General features: G+C 30.8%; 2 protein-coding genes across 3 annotated transcripts; one reads left to right on the top strand and one right to left on the bottom strand.

The window, feature by feature from the left end:
* LOC109354066 (serine/threonine-protein kinase STY46-like) lies at positions 251-7,109 on the bottom strand. 2 transcript variants are annotated; one of them, XM_019596420.1, is made up of 16 exons: positions 6,871-7,109; positions 6,105-6,219; positions 4,995-5,095; positions 4,708-4,827; positions 4,218-4,272; positions 3,885-3,995; positions 3,606-3,656; positions 3,328-3,503; positions 3,111-3,224; positions 2,333-2,406; positions 2,052-2,227; positions 1,803-1,898; positions 1,254-1,334; positions 1,120-1,173; positions 821-955; positions 251-520 (listed from the first exon to the last, which is right to left on the bottom strand). In XM_019596420.1, exons 1-16 carry the CDS (start codon positions 7,071-7,073, stop codon positions 401-403), a joined length of 1,782 nt encoding a protein of 593 aa, XP_019451965.1. In that variant the 5' UTR covers positions 7,074-7,109; the 3' UTR covers positions 251-400. The 2 variants fall into 2 exon arrangements, with proteins under 2 accessions (XP_019451965.1, XP_019451966.1); XM_019596421.1 differs by having other exon boundaries at positions 252-500.
* LOC109353875 (lysine-specific demethylase JMJ25-like) lies at positions 14,335-16,756 on the top strand. The gene is made up of 7 exons (XM_019596236.1): positions 14,335-14,625; positions 14,746-14,861; positions 15,296-15,395; positions 15,479-15,623; positions 16,053-16,116; positions 16,195-16,378; positions 16,481-16,756. Exons 1-7 carry the CDS (start codon positions 14,365-14,367, stop codon positions 16,754-16,756), a joined length of 1,146 nt encoding a protein of 381 aa, XP_019451781.1. The 5' UTR covers positions 14,335-14,364.

Below are 18,214 nucleotides of genomic sequence, written 5' to 3'. Positions count from 1 at the left end.
CCCTTATGTATTAGCCTCATGATAACATCAACATAGAATTTAAAAGCCTAAGATGTGTGATTACCTCATTTTGTGAACCAGCAGCATCTTAGATACTGCCAAAAAGTATAACATCCATTAAGAAACTGATTAAACTTCAAATCAGTAACATTTTATTGAAAAGATAGAGGAGAGTTGTTGTTCATGTTACAATGCACATTTATACCATCACCTATTTTTGTTACAGATATAAATAAATTCCCTAGTAAAACTTGAAATGGGTAACTGATTCATATTCAAAATGCTTAAAACGTGAGAAATGTAGTATAAAAGCAGCCAGATAAAGTTATGAAAACTCTACATGTAAATCTAAAAGTAAATGGGAAATAACCCTTCTGATTAATCCTAGCTATGGACATTTTCAGTTAAACTTTAACTTCTTAGTGATGACCTCGTCTGAGGATAGATAGAAATCCTCCTCCTGATTTATCTCTGTGCTGCTCCTTTCCTTCATCTTCGACCTGTCATACATGCACACAAACTGATATCCATGTCATGATCAAATTCGACACAACAGTAAGGTTGTTTGTCTTGTGACTTGGAGCTCATAAGACATCACTGTCTCAGGCATTTGCTCTCGTAGAGTCGTAGTCACTACGGAAACCAAACCCTACCTATAGGACAGACATGGTAACGGAACTAAATTGCTGGCACTTGGATTTAAATGATTTTCAAATTAAGCTTTTAACCGGTGAATATATAAAATGGATACAATGAAGCCTTAGTGCTCTGAATAAGGAAAAGTGAAACAAATATTATATATAAAATAAGGTTATTATACCTCCTTGGCCAACTCCTGCAGTATCTCGATAATCTCAGAGAAATCAGGTCTCAATGCTGGATCTTGCTGCCAAGATCTCTCAAGAAGCTCAAAAAACTTTGGATGAGTGTTCTTAGGGATGGTTGGTCGTAGACCCTGAAATCCATGCAAATGTTTAGTAACAAATAAATGAAATAGTCTCAATCTATACAACAGAAGTCTATGCATGCCATCAATCATGTAAACCACTTTCTTCAAAATTTCAGAAGCAAGAAGACACATCTATCAGTTTATTCTATCAATTTAAGTAAAAAAGTTACCTTTTGAACTACTCCTATAGCAGCTTGTAGAGGGGTCAGGTATTCATACGGAAGCTGGCAAGAAAAACACAATAATTTACATTAGTGGAAAAAGTATATGGTAGTAGTCACAAGAGAGTGTAAATAATAAATACCTTTCCAGTTAGCAATTCCCATAAGACAACTCCAAAACTAAATACATCAGCTTTGTGATCATACGACTTGTGTTCTATAACCTTCAATGCAGAGGAACCATGGTGAGAAAAGAAGACAAGATGAGCTATCCCCAGATATCTTCGCCAACAGAAAATATTTTAATCAACAAAAACAGATAATATGAAGCATAGTGTTAGTTGGTTAATACTAACATTTCCGGTATTGGATTTGTAAAATCTTCACATCTTCCAGTAAGAAAAACAGATATGTATATGTTCGCTTATAACAATACAGCTCCATAGATATCTAAAAGAGTTAAGGCTATGATTACATTCATTATCTAAATTTTGCACATTTTCTACCAATAACAGAACTACAACAATGGTCATTCTTGAATATAATGTTTCATCAAACCTTTTTCTCACACTAAACACATCAATATATGGGAACATGACAATTGACAAGTAAACACAGGTGTTGAAAAGCCCAATAAGATCATGTAAACTATTTGGATAGTCTAATGATAGTAATGTTAGAAGATTATATACCTCAGGAGCCATCCATCGATATGTTCCAGTTTCTGCTGTCATAACTCCAGATTGAGCTTTCACTCTAGCTACCCCAAAATCAGCAACCTTTACAACCTGCAATGTAACACATACGAAAACCTTCATTTCTGTATGGCCAGTTAATGTTATTAATTATATTTAGCTATAAACATGATCTACGATAGAAAGAGACAGGAAGGAATGAATCTCATCATAGACTGAAAAACTAAGCTAAAGGAAACTCCATACACCATTTTCATCCATCAAAAGATTGGCACCCTTCAAGTCTCTATGGATTATGTCATGTTGGTGCAAGTAGTTCATTCCTTTAGAAACATCAATAGCAACTTTGAGCAGGGTAGGGAATTTAAAGCAACCCTTCTGTTTATGTAGGTAGTCATACACACTTCCACCGGACATAAATTCTAAAGAATGAAAAGGAAACAACCGTTACAATGGGGTTGACAATTGCTAGATAATTAAGATCGCATCTATCCATTTACTACATAATGTTATCCACTGGACGTCACCTGTAACTATGCATAAGTGTGGGAGCTTTGTACATGCTCCTATGAATTGTACAACATTCTTGTGACGAACCTTTCTGCAAGTTCCAGCAGTGAGCATAATATAGCATATAAAAAATAGGTAGTGAGATTTGGCGAGAATAGATATATGTAGCCTCATCCTTGTAAGCAATAGACTATTTCTAGGATTTGAATGCATGACCTTCAGGTCACAAGGCAAACAATCTTCGTTGCGCCGAGCATAATATAGTATATGTGTTTTTAATGAAAATACAAGTTTTAATCAATTTGAAGTCTTCAAAGACAAAAAAATCGGGAGTAAGACACCTACATTAGATGTTTGCAATACCAAGAAACCGGATCAGAAAGAACCATAAAGTGGGGTAATTTTGTAGTGTGCATCAAGCTCACTAGAAAAAGTAATAACTGATTTTTAGAAAGTCTAATATTCTTCATCTGTATAAAATTTCTCCTTGTTCTATATTTTGAGTTTTGACTTGAACTTCTTGTTTTTCACTGTATGTTATGAGGAGAAAATGGAATATGCACTAAATACTATGAACAGTTAGGTCCAAGGTCTCACAAAAAAATCAAAATCAAAGGCAGAAATTAGGTCTTTGGTTTGTTAAGTTGGTTAGAGCAGCTGTGAAAAAACGGACAAAACAGTAATAGCAAGACAATTCATATTTCATAATTGAGTTCTGACATGACAAAATACTATCTCAATAAACAGGTAGGTACACTTCAGATGGTTAAATTTTGCAAATTTAATATAGCACACCTCATGATATAGACTTCCTGCGCAAACTCTCTTTGCAAATCTGAATTTATATGCTCAGGGTCAGCCTTGAGAACTTTAATGGCTACTTCTTGACTACAATATATACCTCTAAATCTGATTTCATTAGTAGCACCGGTCAGTTGGAAATTGAAACAATATATACACTTGGTATTAAACTAAAGAGAAAATGCATACTTCTGGATGACTATGTACTCACAATTCACCATATGACCCGGACGCAATATGTGTTCCATATTTCAAATGCTTAGGATCTATTTCCCAAACATCCATTCCATCACTAGGTATTGTCAACTGATCAGGTTCACATTTCACCTTATCTTGATCAGGCTTCACAACAGAAGATTCTGATTCCTGACTAGACCTTGCCTGCCACTGAAACCAATGGTCAAATAAAATTTTAATTATAGAATCTTAGTAAAATACTAAAATTCACTCTTGCTTTCATCTGAAAACACAGTAAGATGCCTGATTTACCTCAATCATTGAGACTTCTTTTCCCAATGTTGCTTTAAGCTTCTCTGTTTCCTGTTTTAATACCAAATTGTCATGCAGCGCCCTATCAACAAAACCTTTAACAATCATGAACACTAATGAAGAGAATGAATGGGATGGCAAAAGTAATATAATTGTATCCCATAATATGAAAGAAGCAGCTTTCAGCCAGTATGTTTGATAAGCTGGTGCTTGTGAACTCATATTGTTGTAATATCATGTATCCATCCCAACCAATTAACATAAAAAATAGCAACATACCTCATAGGGCCATCCTTCAACAACAAACACATCTAATGAGTAACCGTCTGTTGTGGAGAAGGCATGCGCCTCTTGGATGTTCAGCCCAATTTCAGCAAGCAAAGCAGTTAACTGCAGAAGAAACAGTACATGTGAGATCCTCTCATTCATAATCCAAGGTTCAAAACTTCTAATTATGTCCGGACTAAGTTTAGCTTAGTATAGTCTAGGGGGAATTATATGCACATTCCAGTTAAGTCAAATGCTGTCTCAACCATAAATGGATGGAGAGTATTGCACTCTTAATTTCTGCCAATAACAGACAATATTTTCATTAGAAAAGCTATCATATACCTGACTAAGACGCTTTGGCTTGTCATCTGTTGAGAAGGTAATTTCATGCATGGGCCTACATCATTTTCAATGACATAAATGCTCATTATTTAAATTAAAAAAAACCATCAATTTTTAATTAAAACGTGTGACTAGAAACTTCATCAAACATCTTATAACGGCTTGGCATATAATTCAAGTATGCATATGGCATATCATGGCTAGATAATTCATCAAATATCTGAGTGAGTATTGGCAACAGGAAACATGTAAGTGTTATGACCAGAGCGGTATACAAAAAATAATTGAAGCACCTCAACCACAAGAATATCAGAGTTTGTTATATATTTGAAAAGTTAATATATGGAAGCTATGGTTATTACATGCCAACTGAGTTGCATTTTCAGGTCCATCCTCATATGAAAAGCAAAGCATAATTAATCTAGATTCTAGGCCATCGATCAAACAAATTTTCCAAGCCTAGGCCTATAGTTCACAACATAAATTTTACCGTGAATATTGTGCACTAGCATGCACAGATTGTTCCTCCTCCATGTCTTCAGAATTATTTGCTTCAAGTGTTAGTGCTTCAAGATTGGGAGAAGAACCAAAAGCAGGAGGTGGATGTAAACTAGCAAATGAAAATTTTAATTAAATTCAGAATGCTGATTACAAGCGTCAAGCCCTAATTATATAGTCAGTAGTGCTTTATACAGAGCCGCAAGTGGAGCTTTCTGATAATTGCACCCAAAAAGTTCAGAATTCTATGAAATAAACAAAGCACGTGAGAAAAAATACCCCTGTCTTCTTGAGAAATTTGAAGAGCTTTGATCAGATTCTTTTCCAGGATCGTCTGATAGGACGGAGTCATTTGAGTTTCCATCAGATATGGGATGAACCTGCACCAAGATTCCAATCCTCAAAAGTGTTACCCTCATGGAGTGAGGTGAATATGTGAGCCATACCACTCAAAATGTAAAAATTGAAACTGAGAAGAAATTGAATACAGGAAAAACAACATAGTCTTTGCAAATTCAGAGGCATGGAAATTATATCTTGATAACTTAACGAGAGACAAGTCTATGGCAATTAAACTAAACAGATGCAGATTAATTTGCAAAGAGAAAATAGTCCCAGACATAGTGATGAAACATGTACAGAATAGACTTCTACACTTTTGTCTATACCTGTATGGATATGTAGGTCATACAAATTTAACCATCATACATGTACAGGACAATTTCTTCAACAAATGATGTGATGAAATTAAAACCAGGCTTTGACTACTTCGCCATCATACATAATACATAAGTTATTATAATTTGTACCAATAAAAACAAACTCAAGCCATTAACCTGGTGTTTAACTTGGAAGCAGTTGCAATTTCAGGCACAAACAAGCATTTCACAAATAAATTGAATGTCCTAATATGAAATATGAAGTCACCATTATTTTGTTTTTTTCTTCTGTTTTCACCTTGTCACCGTTATGCATAATACCCAAAGTAGTCCAGTTAACTTCAGGTCACATATATGAAGAACAAGTGGATATAAACATACAAAAATTCCACTTCCAAAATCTTCGGAAAAACATAAATCAATCCATGCAAACTCATAGAAGCTAGAAGTTTTAAGCTTATCTAATAAGATTGATTTTTTGAAACCTGTTACATTTTTACCATTTCAGCCTAGCATAACTAACTCACAAACAATTAGTATAAAAAAAAGTATACCCTTTTGTTATAATTTACTATATGCGATTGACCTTTCTACACAACCAAAAAGAAACAGATTACTTCAAAATTGTTTTTCAACAAACATTACATTGATCTATTAAAGCCGATTCTTGAAATAATCTATTCTCCTCAGCTATTCAGAACACAGTTTTCACAAGGGTCTCGTAGCAGACCTGAACTAATCGAACTTCAATTGCAGGTCTGTTATCAGGATCACATGCCAAATGTAGTAATCTCTTGTGCATAAGTACATCTGCAGCCCTTTCCACATTCACATCCAACGCATACCTGCATTACAGTTACATCAACTCCATAAAACTCTTTCCAAAACCCTAAACATTTTCTTTAAAAAATAAAGCACATACCTAACCAACCACATCAAATAGAATCATACTTATCAAACAAGGCACAAATTAAAATCAAATATCTTTCCATATTCATGAACTCTACAAAAGTGCTTTCATCGAGAGTTGTGCTACGAAAAGGACTACCTATAAGCTGGATTAAGGTATATTACAGTATCCTGATAGGTGAATGAAGCCGCCAAAAGAGAAAGGGAGAGAAAGGGCTACCATCGTGTTAGTGTCGACAAAATGAAAGCCGTCGTGGACATCAGCCCTTAAAGAGCCAGCAATGTTAGGAGTCCATATTGAGTAGCATAACAAACTTAATGTGGTCTCCCAACTAATAGACTAGTCTTGAGTTAGACTCTGCTCATGTATTTAAGTCCTAACAGAATATCACAAAAACAGATAATTCTACTACATATACTCAATCAATGAAGCTTGAAAAGAAATAAATCTTACTGCAAAAATCTGAGATAAAGGTAAACATAAAAAACGATGAAGAAAAATGAGAAACATAGATATATAATGATATGATCAAATAATATGTAGAACATGAAAAAAGTGGTGCGAGTAAAAGAAGAGAGAAGAGGACCGTGTCGGGAGGCGATTGAAGTGAGCCCATAGCTGATCGTCGAAGTAAGGTTGCATAGCTTCATCATCACCGGAATCTTTGAGACGGCGGAGAACTTCATTGAACACTTGTAGCTTTTTCCATTGTTGGCGTGATTGCGCCGCCGTATTATGGTGGTGCACTCCGGTGCCGTTGCTGACGTTGTTATTCCGCGCCATCGCCATTGAAAAATGAAATGTGATGCGTTTTGCTCTGTGTGGGTTTCACGTGAATTATGAATACTGTAATACGTGGAGCTAGGTAAGCTGGGTTTATACGCACGTTTTTTATTTTATTTTATTCAAGGAAGAATGATACACTTAATACACCAATAAATTTTTTAAATTTAATCTTATCCTAATTATTAATTCAGTAAAAATTCAACGATTTGAATTAGTAAATATATATAAATCATTATATATCTATCTTTTCTAAAAATTTAATTTAACCCAAAAAAGTAATTATGTCTCTTACTCAACAATTTCATATTTTTTCTATCATAAAAATAAATTCTCATTTATTTTACATATTATTAACTTCTCATTTATTTTTAATTATTATTGCCTCTTTAATGAAAAAATAATACAAGCAAATTGTAATAATGTATTTACTGTAAATAAATGTTTAGTATTATATTCTTTTACTATACATTTGTACTTTTTTTAAATAAAATAACTTGTCTTTCACCATATATGTTATGAATATCATGAGAATAATCATCAGTTAGAACTTAGAAATGAGGATTAGGTACATCTATTTTGAAATAATTATTTCATTAATGAGTGTTAATTCAAGTGGTACATGTTTTATTTTATTTAAATAATGTTTTGGGTTTGAGTCTTGTGAATAGAAAAATACTCATTGAAAGAATTAGCATTACACACGAGAGAATGCGAATTCCTAAGCTAGACCATTGTTGAGTTAAGTGTTTATAAGCTTTAACAGAAAATTTAGGATGTAAACGAACTTATTTATATATATATATATATATATATATATATTGAGTGTAAAATCTGTACATAGACAGGATAAAAATTTATACACATGTACATTATCATCCACCATTCATTTGGATTACTTATTTTGAAAAGTCAATAATAATTAAATATCAATGATGGATGATACAATGACAGTGTATAAATGCATACATCTTTTCTCATATACATTATCTTCATTTTTATTATTTTCATAATCTTTAAATACAATTGGTCTTATCTCATTACAGGTGTATGTGTTTTCACTATGATTGTCATAAATGTAATAAATAATTTCCATCATTAGAAGTTGCTATAATAATATGATGATGAACATTGCCATAACACATTATTCGTCAAGTACATATATTAAATATTCATTTTATAATAATTGTGTAGAATTTTACACAATGGTCAAAAAATAATTAAATACCATCCAGCATAGCATACCAAAACTGAATAATGAGTGCAAGTACTAATTATATTATTCTTTCTTGCCCACCTAACAATTTTTTGTTTTAATTTTAAATGTGTAACATGTGTATCTAATTTTATCTTTTAATTTTTAAGCATGATATAATTTTTTGAGAACGAAACAAAGTTTTATTGCTAAAGGCAAAACAAAACATACTTTTATAATATTTATGCATAGAAAGGATTAGTCCTTGTTGATGGTTAAACTTACCTTCAACAATTGTTTGTTAAAAAAATAATTAACTTTGAATTATTATATTGTCCAGGAGAATTATCAAATTGTTTTTTGTATTGGTTAAGAAAACAAGAGGCTTAATTTTATCTTCATTAAAGTCTACTTCCCACTCCCAAAGTCCCATTTCTGACAACTACAATTTACGAATACTTAATATTACAAAAAAACTAATCCTATCAAATTGGATGGATAGTTGCAAAAAATATGAAAAATGAATAAATAAATAATTGGACAATCTAGAATAAATAATCTTAATCACATATCCCTTATTGATTAAGAATAAACATAATTAATTTTAAATTATTAATATGTAATTAATAGTAAGGATTTGTTTCATACTGATGTATCTAAATAAATTCTCCACCAACATGATATTATTCAAGTCGTATAAAGTTTCGTTAGATTCTCAGAATGATTAAAATGTTAAGGATTGAATTCCTAGAAACGACACTTATTAAAAAAGACAATTATGCATTCCAAATGGACTAATCCTTAATTAAAACGTGAGAATATATTCTTAATAGTACTAAAAAAAATTCTATATAATATGGGTATTCATATAGATTTGGATAACTTCATTTAATAAGTCATTTTCATGGCCTTCTAAAAAACACGTTCTTTTCTAAAAAAACACGTTGTTATTAGTTGAAAGATGTAGTTATATTAATAAAATGTTAATTTGGTGGTGTTATTAGTTGAAAGATGTAGTTGTATTAAATTTCACGAACAATGAAAATCTTAAAAATGTTTGATTCCAGTAACTAGTACTTATATACACTAAATAGACTATGATTAAGGGATACAAGGCAATATAACTTTTAATATAAGCTGTAGGATATTAATAAACTATTATACAAAGCTTGAATCAAATGCATCATATATATATATATATATATATATATAAAATCATCTCTACCTCCTAGCTTAAGTTAAATCCATAATCTGTATATAGTAAACCTTACTCTTAAAATATCCAAATTGATCCAACAATAACAAACCATAAAACCCTCCTAATTATGTCCTCACTGGAATCATTACTTCATTACCAATTAATCCTCCCCATTTTTCATGCATTCATATTATTTGCTATAGCTGACGAGTCATACATATTATTTAACAAGGGAATATTGTTGGATTATGTAAATAATTAAATTTGTAAGGTGGAAAATACTCAAAATAGTGTTAATTAAGTAGATTACATAACAGAAGTTGGTATAAGGATTGAGAAGAATCTAATAACATGCCTAAACATGGATCTATATGGTACAGATCATGATGTTGTTCTTTCCTTTGTGTCACGTCATATGTCATGTGTCTGAAGATATGATTGACTAGAAAATTATTTAATAATCTCAATTTTAATTTAAATAATTTTTTTCCAATTAATCAGATATGATAATATATGAAGTGACACAAAAAACAGGATAAGGAATTAGTTTCTTATCTAAAAAATTAAAAAATATCTTTGATAGTATCAAAAAAAATTGGTCATACATAAATTAGAAAAGGAATGATTAATGTTTATTAGTGGATGGTCAATTCATTCGTTTTCAGAGACTACTTCAGGAGCTTCCTAAAATGGAGGGTGGAATATAATTAATGATAAATTAAGAAGGATTATTATGGGGATGGAGTTAAACAATATTATCACGTTGGAGTACTAAAGATATTGTTATTTAAAGTATGGGATGAATCAGAATTATAAATTAATAATAACGTGGGATGAGGAAACCAGGCCAACCAAATAAGTGGCAAACACGAAAATTGATAAGATAAATATTTAATTATTAAAATTTTAATTTAAATATTTTTTAAATTAATTATAACAAATATTACATATAGAGATATTCTAGAACCCGCATAAAAAACTGATTATTTAATGAGATCAAAATTAAAATATTTTTTAATTAAGCATTGGAATTTGGAAATCTAAAATTACAGAAGTTTTAAAATTATACAAAAATATAGAATGGAGGGATATAAGGTACCCATCAATCTATTAGTATTGCTACTAACTACTTGAATAATTAATTAGCCAAAATCATTTTACCGGTAAGAAATAATGGTTTAAATCATTTTTAAATAAGTTCAAATAAAAATCATTATATAGACACATATAACATAACTATTCATATATTCCCTTTTTATCGATGTTATATAGACACTTTATCTTTTAAAAAAAAATGCATGACTCAAAATAAAAGAGTAGTAACATTGAATTGACCAAATATAAACATTGAAGATTTTTTTTAGTTTCCTACGGGTATCCTTGCACTGGAGGCGGGGCTAACTCTCCCAACGAACATTTTTTCCATCCACAAAACTCGAACCCGGATTCTTACTTAAGAAGAATCAAATATGTACCACTTGAACCAACGTTGGTAAACATTGAAGATTTAAAAAGGAAAAAAGTTGATGAAGATAAAGAGAAAAAAAAGAAGGAAGGGGAACAGTGATATGAATTCAAGTGGCCCTTCGAGGTGATGAAGGGACATAAGTGGATAAACATTGACAGCTAAGCCCTAAGTGGCCACTACTTATTTTCTACATTAGTTATAAATTTAATTTCGATACTCATAAATATGGATAAGTTCTTTATATTAATTTCCAATTTAGTTTGATTTTTTAAGTTATTTATTGTTTTGAACTTGGTGATACTAAAGTTATGAATTTTATTTGAGAATGTGAAGGGTTGAGGAAAAAACAATAGATATAATCAATATGAAATAAAAAAATATCGGGATAATTTAAAAAATAAATAACTTGAAGAATTAGTCCAATAGTTTTTTAATATAAAAATTATACCACTAAGTTGTTGAAGCATACTTACTTTTTTTATAAGAAATTAATCTCTTCTAAAATATGTGATTTTAATATTCCTTTAACTAATTGGATCACATGTTTTTCTTTTATATTATTTTAATGGCCAAAGTTAAACACATTATTTTATGCACAAAGTGATACATTTTTGTTTGAAATTGCTTGAACTCCAATCAAACCTAAAGGTAGACTTGAAATATAAGGCTAAGAGTATTTGAATTTATCGATGGTGATTGAAGAACTTGGGTAAGTGGTGAAACTCCATCCCTAAGATCTATTGATCGACATTATTGAATATAATAAAAGATTGAAATTATTCAAAATTTAAAAGAATGTATACATTAACATTAATGATGTATAAGTTTAATATATTATTGCTATATTATTTACTGTTTATGTTTAATCATTATTGAATCTTTAAAAAAATAGAAATGAATAATAGATATACCAATTACATATAAATTTTTATATTGATCGTACTCAAGGAGGAATCTGCTTATGGAGGGTGGAGCAATGACTTGCCAAAACTTGATATGTATCCAAATAAGATCAAAAGCATTGAAAAAATCATAGAAGGATTGAACAGAGTGAATGTTTCATTAAAACTAAAACAGTGTAATGACTTTGATAAAAATATCAAACAACAAAATAAACACAAATTCAACTAAACAACGACATTAAAAATAATAACTCCGGTGTGAGTATATATGGTCATGAAAGGCCACCTATACTAATGTTTTAATCAACAAATCGGTTACAGTTAGTTTGTGAGTTAAATTTTTAAGGGAATGAAGAGAAATATAAGGTTTAAGAGTCATTTCACAAATGTATTTTATGACTCTCAAATTTTCTCTTTCTTTTCATTCCTCTCTAAAATCCAACTCCCAAAATAACCCTTAATGTTCATATGCTAAGATCTATGTTGACTTAAATTAGAATAATGCACTTCCTAAAATTATGTAATCAAACTATAACATTCATACTATTATTTTTCTAAAACTAATTTATCATTATTACTCATAACATATTATAAGTTTTATTAGTTTAATTTTAGTGCTATATAATCTAAATTATTGAATATAGTAAATTTAATAAATTGAACGTCATGTTCTAGTATTATAAAAGCTCACACCTACAAGATCTCTTGGACGTGTTAGAATACATTAAATTAAAGTGTTGATTTCTATTTTAAGTAAATGCATTTCATATTTCCATAAGAAATAAAATAAAGAAGAACAAAGCATAACAATTTTATTTGTGGTTTTTTTTCAAAAGAGTGCTAGAGGCCCAAAGTAACGATTACAAAGAAGGTGTCACGGTTCCAGGCCCACTTGGCACAGTTCCAAGAAAAATAGAAGAGAAGCATGACAAACAACAATAATAATTAAACCTTAAACGTAACTATGTAAGTCTCTGAAACATATATATTGTCTCATAAGTTGTGGCACAACATGTTTTATTAATTTATGATTAATTGAAAAAATATATTTAAGTTAAATTATGATTTTAATAATGTACTAATAAATCATCAAATAGTGTATTAATAAATCATGGTTTTAAGTACCGACTGAGATACAAAGTTTATTGAAGACACTCATAAGGGCTCATGATATTGTGAAGAGTGAAGACCATAAACAATTAGTTTTTCTAGTGAATACTTGTTTTGATGTTCATATTTTTTTCTTCCTAATATTGTTCTTTGGGTAATGTTTAATGAATCCAAAATGTAGAATCTATCTTGAAAAACTTAAAAGTACTTTACTCTTGATATTAATGTATAACTCTCAATATGTTTTTTTTGTAAGAGCAATGTTTAGCAAATAAGCATGTCGCAATACCTTTTTTGGCCATTTTTTTCCTCTTTCAAAAGGGGAGAAGTTGCAATACTAAGTGGGCATGAAATTAAGCATTAAGTATCTTTAATTTCTTAACCTACAAATGACTTAATTACTTTACCATCAAGCTTTTTAGCATTTTTTATAACACTTGGTAGGGATTAATTCGACCCAAAAAATGACTAATTTTACCTACATTTGAAATTTTTGGGGACCATTTTAGATCTCTTTTTTTGAATGAATAAACTCGTAAGGTCGAAAAATATGAGTGACTCAAATGAGTATTTACTCTAAAAATAATCACTTATCAATAAGAGACTCTTAAATACACAGGATCACCAAAATGTCAAATATTCGATTTATAAGAGAGACATTCATACACGCAAAAAGAATTAATTTTTTACACCCTAAAATCACTCCAAGCTGAAAAGGATTCAAAGGAAAAGATGGAACTAATGGAAATATAATATATATTTACTAAAATAAGAAGTAACCTTCATTTGGAGGGAAAAGTTACTGATGCAATAAAATATTTCATTTATCTATGGGTAGAATATATCTATATAATATTAATATAAATATTTATAAAGATTTAGTATATCATTTATCATTCACTTAAATTACATTATTACTATTGAAAAGAATGATAAATAATACAATGATAATATATAAAAGTTATACATATTTTTTTTTCTTAGCCCTTAATCAATTACTACACCATTTTTTAATGAAACAGAATCTGATGTTGGCGCCACATTTTCAAACTGTTACTGTTATGATTAAATTTTATTATTTTTATTTTCCCCATAATAGTAATCTTCACATCACATATGTTAAGGCTTTGGTTCAATTGATACATGTTTGATTCCCCTTAATAAGTCTCGAATTCGAGTCTTGTGGATAGAAAAAATGCACGCTAAGAGAGTTAGCACCACGTACCTGTGAATGTTCCCGGCTGAGACATGATTCATTCCGGTGCGAGATGATACATGTGGAAACCGGAAAAAAAAACAAAGAAAACCAGGTACCAGGATTTGATTCACCCACAGTAATGTTGCCACCTGAATTCGTGTTTTTTCTGCTAATACAAACAACTTTTCTCATTCCTCATTGCAACAACCCATGACACTGTTCCAATATGGATGAGTTGAGATCGAAGATTAAAGTAGATAATGATGCTGCACAAGAACACAAGTCCAAACATAACCATGTAGATGAAAAAGATGATTTTTTTAAGCAGAAAGTTGGTAGAAAAAGAAAAACTTTCAACAAAGATGAAGAAGTTAGTGATGGTGAATCTCAAATGCCTTCACAAAGCACCACTCAGAGACGTAGTTTAAGAAATGCTCATAGACCCAGTAATAAAAATGAGATACCAAAAGTGAAGAGAACTGTTAAAGTAACATCTTATGATCATTCAAGATTACTAACATAAATGTTTTGAGTTTTGTTTTGTTTATGACATGTATGTGAATTACTGATTCAGATTTTGATGCTATTTCTGTTTCTTATTGGATAGTTTACTGAAGAAGAGTGCTTAATGTGCCATCAATGTCAGAGAAATGATAAAGGAGAGGTTGTGAGGTGCAGAAGTTGTAAGCGCAAAAGATATTGTTTGTTCTGTTTAAAAAATTGGTATTATATTGATTCTCTTCCAGTTTTTTTATACTTCCATGTCTATTGGCTTTCTTGTTATTGAATATGCTTGTTCCTAAGGCACTTCCAGTTACAAATAGTGTAATATATTATTATTTTTTTGTTCGATTTTACGCGTATTGGAGGGTATTGGCAAGATGAGTAATGGAATGACAAGCCCATGTTTGATTGCAATCATCTGTTGTTTACAGAGACTTTTTGCCATTCATGTGGGAATTTTCAAGAAATTTCATAAGCAGATATGCTAATAGTTGTTCTGCTACTATTTCTTATATTTGAAAAAGATCATAATTTAGAGAGAGAATTGCAATATCAATACTCTGAAAAGTTATTGCAAAGATTATAGTGTAGATTTAGATGATGGATACCTGACCAATGCTTTCATTCCTTGTTTTTTGCTGTGTTGTATTAAGGTATCCTGAATGGAAAAATGATGATGTTGCCGAGGCATGCCCCGTGTGCCGCGGTAATTGCAATTGCAAAGCATGCTTGCGGTCTGATGAACTTATTAAGGTCAGAAGCACCCTCACCACCCTCACTAGGTTGGTTTTTTGTGTAATTTTGTCATATGAAATATGCTTTTTGGTTTACTGTAGAAAATGAAGAAAGAGGTGGAAGAGAAGAGGTATGGAGGTAATGAAGTTGAGCTCTCTAAGTATATGCTGATACGGATTCTTCCATATGTAAGACAGTTGAATGAAGAACAGATGATTGAGTTGGGGATAGAAGCTAAGAGACAAGGTAGTTCATTGATTTTTGGATTGTTGCACTCAAAAAAATGAATTTTGTGTTAGTGTATGTGTTTTCAGATCTCACTTAGTTAGTATGCTAGACCAGACTATAAGATTGTTTTAGCCTCATTGCATTTGATGGCTGATTGCAAAAGCGAAATACTTTTTCTGTTTTATAAGCTTTGAAATTCTATTAGCATTGAAAAGCTTGATGGTTGCAACCCATTTTTCTATTGTTTTTTCCTCTTATTTACATAGTTTGCTTTGCTTGTGTTTCCTGGATTTGATGCTTTTTTCCCGTTTTTGTTTGGATTACTTATCGATGCGGCATCGTGCTTTAAGTTATTTTTCTTGTATACCCCCAAGCACCATAGCTTGGGTTTTGTATACTTATATCTATTTCATTGTCTAATTTGTGTTTGTGATGTGTGCACTGCAGGACTCTCACTCTCAGAGCTAAATATTGAAAAGGCAGAATACTCACAAATGGAGCGTGTCTACTGGTTCGGATTTGTTTCATTTATTTTGGTTTCTCAGTTATATCCATATTGTTTAGTTGTTGACTTGATGCTTTGCTGTAGTGACAACTGCAAAACATCAATATTTGATTACCACAGAAGTTGTAGAAAATGCTCTTTCGACCTTTGTCTTACTTGTTGCCACGAGCTTCGTGATGGTCAGCTTCTAGGTGGTGCGGATCCAGTTGAATTGGAGTTTATTAAATGTAGTCCTGAGTATTTGCATGGTGTAAAAGAAAAGAAAAAGGTAAAAAGAAATGCATGCGTGCATGTTGATGCTTAGCCCGAGATTCATGAATTACATATGCCGGTGCTAAGCTTGAGATTCATGAATTACGCGCTGATGCAGGAGTCTGAGATACATGAATTACCTGCTGATGCTGAGCCGAAAAATCGTGGATGGTCAAGATCTGAGTGGCGTGCAGAAAGTGATGGTAGCATTCCCTGTCCAAAGGTCAATGATGAATGCTGCCATAGTTTTCTTGAATTGAAAAGCATATTCGGTCAGGCTTTTATTTCAGAGTTAGTCTATAAGGCAGAAGAACTAGCAAAAGCATATAAGCTTGAAGATACAATTGAGACTCCTGGATTCTTACTTAAGAAGAATCAAATATGTACCACTTGAACCAACGTTGGTAAACATTGAAGATTTAAAAAGGAAAAAAGTTGATGAAGATAAAGAGAAAAAAAAGAAGGAAGGGGAACAGTGATATGAATTCAAGTGGCCCTTCGAGGTGATGAAGGGACATAAGTGGATAAACATTGACAGCTAAGCCCTAAGTGGCCACTACTTATTTTCTACATTAGTTATAAATTTAATTTCGATACTCATAAATATGGATAAGTTCTTTATATTAATTTCCAATTTAGTTTGATTTTTTAAGTTATTTATTGTTTTGAACTTGGTGATACTAAAGTTATGAATTTTATTTGAGAATGTGAAGGGTTGAGGAAAAAACAATAGATATAATCAATATGAAATAAAAAAATATCGGGATAATTTAAAAAATAAATAACTTGAAGAATTAGTCCAATAGTTTTTTAATATAAAAATTATACCACTAAGTTGTTGAAGCATACTTACTTTTTTTATAAGAAATTAATCTCTTCTAAAATATGTGATTTTAATATTCCTTTAACTAATTGGATCACATGTTTTTCTTTTATATTATTTTAATGGCCAAAGTTAAACACATTATTTTATGCACAAAGTGATACATTTTTGTTTGAAATTGCTTGAACTCCAATCAAACCTAAAGGTAGACTTGAAATATAAGGCTAAGAGTATTTGAATTTATCGATGGTGATTGAAGAACTTGGGTAAGTGGTGAAACTCCATCCCTAAGATCTATTGATCGACATTATTGAATATAATAAAAGATTGAAATTATTCAAAATTTAAAAGAATGTATACATTAACATTAATGATGTATAAGTTTAATATATTATTGCTATATTATTTACTGTTTATGTTTAATCATTATTGAATCTTTAAAAAAATAGAAATGAATAATAGATATACCAATTACATATAAATTTTTATATTGATCGTACTCAAGGAGGAATCTGCTTATGGAGGGTGGAGCAATGACTTGCCAAAACTTGATATGTATCCAAATAAGATCAAAAGCATTGAAAAAATCATAGAAGGATTGAACAGAGTGAATGTTTCATTAAAACTAAAACAGTGTAATGACTTTGATAAAAATATCAAACAACAAAATAAACACAAATTCAACTAAACAACGACATTAAAAATAATAACTCCGGTGTGAGTATATATGGTCATGAAAGGCCACCTATACTAATGTTTTAATCAACAAATCGGTTACAGTTAGTTTGTGAGTTAAATTTTTAAGGGAATGAAGAGAAATATAAGGTTTAAGAGTCATTTCACAAATGTATTTTATGACTCTCAAATTTTCTCTTTCTTTTCATTCCTCTCTAAAATCCAACTCCCAAAATAACCCTTAATGTTCATATGCTAAGATCTATGTTGACTTAAATTAGAATAATGCACTTCCTAAAATTATGTAATCAAACTATAACATTCATACTATTATTTTTCTAAAACTAATTTATC

This window comes from Lupinus angustifolius, chromosome LG08 (genome assembly GCF_001865875.1).
Source record: "Lupinus angustifolius cultivar Tanjil chromosome LG08, LupAngTanjil_v1.0, whole genome shotgun sequence".
NCBI lineage: Eukaryota > Viridiplantae > Streptophyta > Magnoliopsida > Fabales > Fabaceae > Lupinus > Lupinus angustifolius.
The sequence above is the reverse complement of the archived record's forward strand: the minus strand, read 5'-3'. Positions and strand labels throughout refer to the sequence as shown.

Coding starts and splice junctions, on each gene's coding strand:
- LOC109354066 (XM_019596420.1), bottom strand. CDS start 7,073: ATGGCGATGGCGCGGAATAACAACGTCAGCAACGGCACCGGAGTGCAC. Junction 5,096..6,104: donor TTGAAGTTCGATTAGTTCAG/GTCTGCTACGAG, acceptor ATCTTGGTGCAG/GTTCATCCCATATCTGATGG. Junction 1,899..2,051: donor TTTTGATGGATGAAAATGGT/GTATGGAGTTTC, acceptor GTTACATTGCAG/GTTGTAAAGGTTGCTGATTT.
- LOC109353875 (XM_019596236.1), top strand. CDS start 14,365: ATGGATGAGTTGAGATCGAAGATTAAAGTAGATAATGATGCTGCACAA. Junction 15,396..15,478: donor GGTCTGATGAACTTATTAAG/GTCAGAAGCACC, acceptor GGTTTACTGTAG/AAAATGAAGAAAGAGGTGGA. Junction 16,117..16,194: donor CAAATGGAGCGTGTCTACTG/GTTCGGATTTGT, acceptor GCTTTGCTGTAG/TGACAACTGCAAAACATCAA.